Here is a 7,073-nt window from a genome sequence, read left to right on the forward strand (position 1 = left end):
TTTGGAGTTGAAATTTGTTATGGAACTTTAAAACTGGTTTGAAATCTGCTTATTATAAACAATATAATTTTTTCTTTAATGTCCCTGAATTTCTAAAATATGATACAATGTGAATGTATGTTTCCAAATGTAAAGAAAAAAAACCCTTTTACATATAAATGTTACATATATATGAATAAATATAAATAAGAAAGTAATTCAGGTGGCAAGATAGACTTTCAAGTTGGTAACGTTTTCATGAAAAAGAGTTTGGGAACTTAACTTTTTAAGAAGTATCTTTTTGGTAGCTACACTTGTGGTTAGCACAGCATAAGGAATAAACTTGTGAATCACTATGTTGTACACCTGAAATTAATGTAACATTGTGTGTCAATTATAATTTTTAAAAGGTATCTTTTGAAGAATAAAAATAAACTTCAAACCCACAGATAAAAAAGGAAATTATATCAAAAATATGTGTAAAGAATTTACGAATACTGAAATATGATAATGTTTTCCAGAGGGAAAAAAATATGATTTTTCACTCATTAACCAGTAGCATACTATTTTCCAGGAACCCTCCATTCAGAAGAAATGCTGTGGTGCTTCCTTTTACCCCATACAAAATGGAACATAAGAAACTACAAAGCTGAACAAACTACAATCTTCTTATAAATGAGAGGCACTGAAGTCTGAGCAGTTTCCAGCTGAGGGAAAATAACCAACAGCTTCTCCACAGTGTAGATCAAAGCAGGGAAAACATGAATATCACTAACTGTACCACAGAAGCCAGTGTGGCTGTGAGACCCAAGACCGTCACTGAGAAAATGCTCATTTCCATGACTCTGGTGACCATCACCACCCTGACCATGTTGTTGAATTTGGCCGTGATCATGGCCATCTGTACCACCAAGAAGCTCCACCAGCCTGCCAACTACCTGATCTGTTCTCTGGCCGTGACGGACCTCCTGGTGGCAGTGCTCGTCATGCCCCTGAGCATCATGTACATTGCCATGGAAAGCTGGAAACTAGGGTACTTCATCTGTGAGGTGTGGCTGAGTGTGGACATGACCTGCTGCACCTGCTCCATCCTCCATCTCTGTGTGATTGCCCTGGACAGGTACTGGGCCATCACCAATGCTATTGAATATGCCAGGAAGAGGACGGCCAAGAGGGCTGGGCTGATGATCCTCACCGTCTGGACCATCTCCATCTTCATCTCCATGCCCCCTCTGTTCTGGAGGAGCCACCGCCAGCTGAGCCCACGCCCTAGTCAGTGCACAATCCAGCATGACCATGTCATCTACACCATTTACTCCACACTGGGGGCATTTTATATCCCCTTGACTTTGATACTTATTCTGTATTACCGTATTTATCATGCAGCCAAGAGCCTTTACCAGAAAAGAGGATCAAGCCGGCACTTAAGCAACAGAAGCACAGATAGCCAAAATTCTTTTGCGAGTTGTAAACTTACACAGACTTTCTGTGTGTCTGATTTCTCCACCTCAGACCCTACCACAGAGTTTGAGAAGATCCACACCTCTATCAGGATCCCTTCCTTCGACAATGATCTAGATCACCCTGGAGAACGGCAGCAAATCTCTAGCACCAGGGAGCGCAAGGCAGCACGAATCCTAGGACTGATTTTGGGTGCATTCATTTTGTCATGGCTGCCATTTTTCATCAAAGAGTTGATTGTAGGTCTGAGCATCTATACAGTGTCCTCTGAAGTGGCTGATTTTTTGACGTGGCTCGGTTATGTTAATTCTCTGATCAACCCTCTGCTCTACACAAGTTTTAATGAAGACTTTAAGCTGGCTTTTAAAAAGCTCATTAAGTGCCGAGAACATACTTAGATTGCAAAAAGCCAAAAAGCATCACTTTTACCAGCCTTGTGAGTGGACAAGGGTAAGGGGTGCAACTTATCAATTTGTGAACATAGTTGGTTCAGGAAATTTTGTGAGGTAGTGTGGTCTTTTTGTTTGTTTTGTTCTGTTTTGTTTGAGGTTTGTTATTTGGTGTGCCGTTTTCTACCTCTGGTTTTATTGTGGTACATGATTTCAAATAAACATTATCATATAAAGACAGAAATTTCATAGAAATAATAATAAGGTGAAATAGTAACTACTTTTTTTAGCCATTTCAGTTAATCCTGCAATTAAAGAATGCCAAAATAAATCTTCATTTGCAGAATTTCTTATTACTTATAAATCAAATACCTGATAACTTGCCTTCGTGTGGCATTAAACCTGGGGTCATGGCTCCATATTTGTGCAAATTTTAGTGGGAACTGCATGACTCCATAAAGCATTTTTTAAAAAGTGATGTGCTGCCATCTGCTTGCAGACCTGAACCAAAGTCATTTAGTGTGACTACATCCTTTTAGGTGCAAATAGTACAGCTGATGTATCCTTTTTAGTTCATGATTAAATACACTTCCTCATTCTCTAAAGAGAACCTGGATTGAATCCTCTGCTTTCCTGGGTCTTTAACTATGAACATGAAACATAAACAAATACAAAATAACCTAAATATACTTCGGTCCATGTGTTGCTATACTACCTGACAGGCACACTGGACTTCCTCCTATTCGGAGAAGTGTCCCCCTAAGCCTCGCACACGCTCCCTCATGCTGACAGGATTCAGGTGGGAGTACAAGCAGTTTCACAGGGTGGGGTGATCAAATGAAGGAATATATTATCTGAAGAACTGTGCTGGAGAATGCTACTCATTAAATTACCAGTGTGCACTTGGAAAAACAAAAGTTGAACATCTGTGCTTATACCCATCAAGGAGATGAGTGTGAAATTGTGACCCCTGGAACCTCTGTGGCTTCCATGCCAGACTGCACCCTGGGGCCAGGAGGCTACAGATGGGACCTGAGGCCACACGCGCCTCTCCTCAGCTGGGGTGACTGCTCTAGTCACGAGGAGGAGCTTACCACTAAGTCACGAGTGATGACAGAAGGGAATGAAAGTTTGTAAATGCTTGTGCACTCTCAAGTCAGTGACTGTTCTACACCTCTGCTCCTCATCTCATCCACAGCTTCTCCCCATCTCTTCACCCTCCAAGGGTCATATCTCTTCTTGGTTTACAGAGAAGACCTGCATTTGCTCCCTCTCCACCTCCATGTTTTAGCCTTAAATCTAAGCTCTCTAACCTTTTCTGTAATCTTTCACCTCTCTCCTTTGCCCCCAACTTCTTTCCCCCATACCTCTCCTCCCTCACTTCCCCCCTCCCTACCTCCCATCCCTTCCTCTCCCCACTCTTCTTGAATCTCACCTTTTCATTTGCTCAAGTCTCTTGGACACTGGTGTATATTTCCCCTGACCCTGCTTCCCACTCAAGCTCCTGCTTCGTCTCTCTCCTGTCTCTCCCACCTGAGCTTCTCCACTCGTCAATCCTTCATTCTGCTCCACCTCTCACCTTCCGCTGACTTTCACATCCTTTGCCATCTGGGTGTGCCCTTCCTAGCTCTCCTGAAACACATCTCCCAGTAGGCAAATATAGTGGCCTTCCCTCTGTCCTCATCTGCTTCACAATCTGTCATCAGGTAAAACAGCTAAGGGGAGCCTGGGTGGCTCAGTCGGTTAAGCATCAGACTCTTGGTTTCGGCTCAGGTCGTGATCTCAAGTTTCGTGAGGTCGAGCCCCACATCGGGCTCTGCCCTGACAGCACGGAACCTGATTGGAATTCTCTCACTCCCTCTCCCTCTCTCTCCCTCTCTGCCCCTCCCCTGCTCACATGTGCGTGCTCACTCTCTCTCTCTCTCTCAAAACAAATAAATAAACATTAAAAAAAAAAAAAAACAGCTAAGCCTCCCTTTCTTGTTTAAGCCTGTGCTTTCCAGAATACTTTACTCCCCTGTTTCTCCAACCACCTCATTTTTTGTCTCCTTTCCTTTCTCCTGGAGCATTGTCCTCAGCTCTTACCTCCTGTGTCTCCATACTCAATCCTATCCCATCATTTTAACAATGAGGTCCATTCCTATGGCTCTTCAATTTGTGTCTTTAGTTCTGATCTCTGTGTTTCTCAAATTCCAGACCCATGAATTACATCCAGTGAACATTTCCCTATGAACTGTCTGTTGGTTCCTCAAACACAGCTTTTCTAAACTGAACTCAGGATCATTTTCCCACACTCAAACCTTCTCCTCCTTCCACCTTCCCCACCTCAGATAACAGGATTACCATGCTTTTGATCATTCATATTAAATAAATGTGATCCTCTCTCTTTGTGGCTTGTCTCTCACATCCAGATAGTCTTATCTGTTTACCTCTACAGAAATGTTTGAATATGATCCCTTCTTCTCCAATAATTTGGTTTCTTCACCCATTCCAAATCTTCTTATCTGATCTTACCTCTCAAGTCCTTCACCTGTCATTCTGTGGCCACATATCTGCACACCTATCAGATATATCTTCCTATGACAGTGGTCTATCAGAGACATCTTCCTAGGACAGTGGTCTATCAGAGACATCTTCCTAGAACAGTGGTTTTCAGAGGGGCAGTTCCCGACCAGCAGCATTAGCATCAGCCAGGAAGTTTTTAAAATTCAAAGTCTAGGGCCCCATTGAAGACATACTGAATCAGAAATTCAGGGGGGGGGGCCCATCAACTTCCTCTTATAAGCCCTCCAGGAGATTCTGGTGCACACTAAAGTTTGAGAATCACTATCCCAGAGCATGCCATTGGTTTTTAATTACAGTATTTATAATCCTCTAATATTTCCCTATCAGTTTAAAGTAAAGATTCTTTTTTAAAAAATGAACATTTAAAATAAAAAATAAATAAGGATTCCTTAGTATAATGTTCAAGCCTCCTTCACTATGTGACCTTAATTTACCTTTCCAGAGTTATGTCTCACCACTTCTTCTCACCCATCCCATACTCTAGCAAAGTCTGGATATTTTATGTGCTCTCTGAATTTCCTTAACAGTTGATCCCACTGCTTCAGAAACCTGGCCCCATGGCTTTCCATTATTTCATCAATTCTTTATCATGCAACTCAAATGCAATCTCTTCTGTAAAGTCTTCCTGAGATCCTTCTTCCTTCTCTGTCACTATGAGAGTCCTCTCCCCCAGCTCTATGTCCCTTAGAACCCCATTTCTGTCACTATTATTATATGCATCCTATCTCATAGTGCATTTGTTTCTGTATTTCTGCTGTCTGCCCTAATATACTGTGAGCTCCTTGAGGGCAGGAACTGTGTCTGTTTCATCTCTGTATCCCTAGGGACTCCTACAGTGTTTTACACACAGTGGGTACTCAATAAATGTCTGTTAATGTGAATGGGATTATATCTCTAGAAGAGAATATGTAAATGTGCCATCTTCTCCCAGTGAGAAAACCAAAGTTCTTAATTCCCATGGTGCAATACTGACTTTATTTTTCCCCAAAACTTACCATACAACTTCCCAACTTTGTTCCCAAAAAATGCTAGAAAAAGCTTCCCTATGGAAAGAAAAAGAATTTCCCATTGAATAAATGAATAGACTTTATTCATTAGGATTCAGTCTAAGCTGCTTTCAAAGAAGAAACCTCCAAATATAGTAGTTCAAACAAAACAGTTTTTTTCTCTTTCATGTGACAGTCAGGAGGTAGGAGGGCAGCCTAGAGTGAGTAGGGGACTCTGCTCCACAACATTATCCAGGGACTCAGTTTTATTCTGTCCTGTGGTTCTGCACCCCCCCACCACCACCACCACCCAGGTCTTATTCTCATCTGCATGGCCAGAGCTGACGCACCATCATATCAACATTCCAGTCCATAGGAAAGAAGAGAGAGACGTAGAGAGTAATTTCCTTTTAAGGAAGTTATGTGGATCATGTAACTTCTGCTTATACTCCATTGGCAATTATTAGGTCACATGGCCACACCAAGTTGTAAAAGAGAATAGGAGAGTAAATCTCTAGCTGGGCAGCCATGTGCCTTGCTAAAATTGGGGACATTATAATAAAAGGAAGAAAGAGAGAATGACCACAAAGGGACAATGAACAGTCTACCCCAAAGGGATATTGGTTTCTGTGTGTACGGCTCATATATTCCAGGCAAGTCAATTGGTTACCCAGCTAGTGGTGATCTATGTACAAGGATGTTGAGGTTTAAATCACAGGTTACTTGACTGAAATTGTGCATATGCTGAAAATCCAGTATTTATCATGCCTATATCTCTACTATCTAGAAATTATATGAGCAACCCTCTTGCTTTCCCATCATCAACCACATATCATCATTGAAAATTCTTGGCAATTATAAGCATTTTAAAATGTTAAGAGTCTAAGTAAATAAAAAACAAAAAGAAGATGCATAAGTAATTTTTACTTACTCATTTTTACTAACTCATTTCAATTTACTAGATAAGTCCTAGTTAAATGCAATTCTCTCACACCTATCTTTGCCCTTAGCAAAGAAGAATCTGTATTTATTTCCTAGTATAATCAAACCTGTTGGGAAAAAAAAAATCTGCTGTTTGGTTTACTCATTTAACTAATAGTCTAGCTGGTATTGACCACCATTGCCAGTTTCAATTAAAACTTGAGTGAAGTAATGGTACCTTCTGATATCGTCAGCTTTTCCAGTGTAAACACCAAATTAAAAGTAAACCCCAGGGGTGATATTTTGAACACTTCCATTAACAATAACTAATAAATTAGAACTTCCTGATTTGTGTACCCAGTGAAAGAATTCTTGGATATAAGTCACTCCCTTGCAGACCTGGTAATTATCTGGTTATAACTGGTAGCAATAAGAATCCTTACGAGCATCGCTACCTCTGTCTGCTTTGGATAACTGGATAGTTTCCTATACTTATGAATTTCAGCTTGCAAACTCTGACAGGCATGTAGAAGGGAAGTTCCAAAGTGAGTTCAGCAACTGTTCTGGCTACCAGCACAAAACATCCATTATCGTACTGATCTCAGACTAATGTGTGTTTGCTGTGTTTGCTTAGTTTTTAAGGTCTTCTATACACAACAACTTTTAAGTCCTTATGTACAGTATTTGCAAATATAGTAAGAGGATCAGAAAAGCTAGTGAAAAGAACCTTATGACTACAAAGGAAAGACAAGTAAAGGCAATGTTTTCAATT

At 40.9% G+C, this 7,073-nt stretch overlaps 1 protein-coding gene across 1 annotated transcript; it reads left to right on the plus strand.

Annotated features, from left to right (window-relative positions):
* Window positions 1-574: 574 nt before the first annotated feature.
* On the plus strand, window positions 575-2,272 carry HTR1E (5-hydroxytryptamine receptor 1E). Its single transcript, XM_030314582.1, has one exon. The coding sequence runs from the start codon at window positions 741-743 to the stop codon at window positions 1,836-1,838; it is 1,098 nt and encodes a 365-aa protein (XP_030170442.1). The 5' UTR covers window positions 575-740; the 3' UTR covers window positions 1,839-2,272.
* The last annotated feature ends 4,801 nt before the right edge of the window (window positions 2,273-7,073 follow it).

The sequence above is a fragment of the Lynx canadensis genome, chromosome B2 (genome assembly GCF_007474595.2).
Source record: "Lynx canadensis isolate LIC74 chromosome B2, mLynCan4.pri.v2, whole genome shotgun sequence".
Classification (NCBI taxonomy): domain Eukaryota; kingdom Metazoa; phylum Chordata; class Mammalia; order Carnivora; family Felidae; genus Lynx; species Lynx canadensis.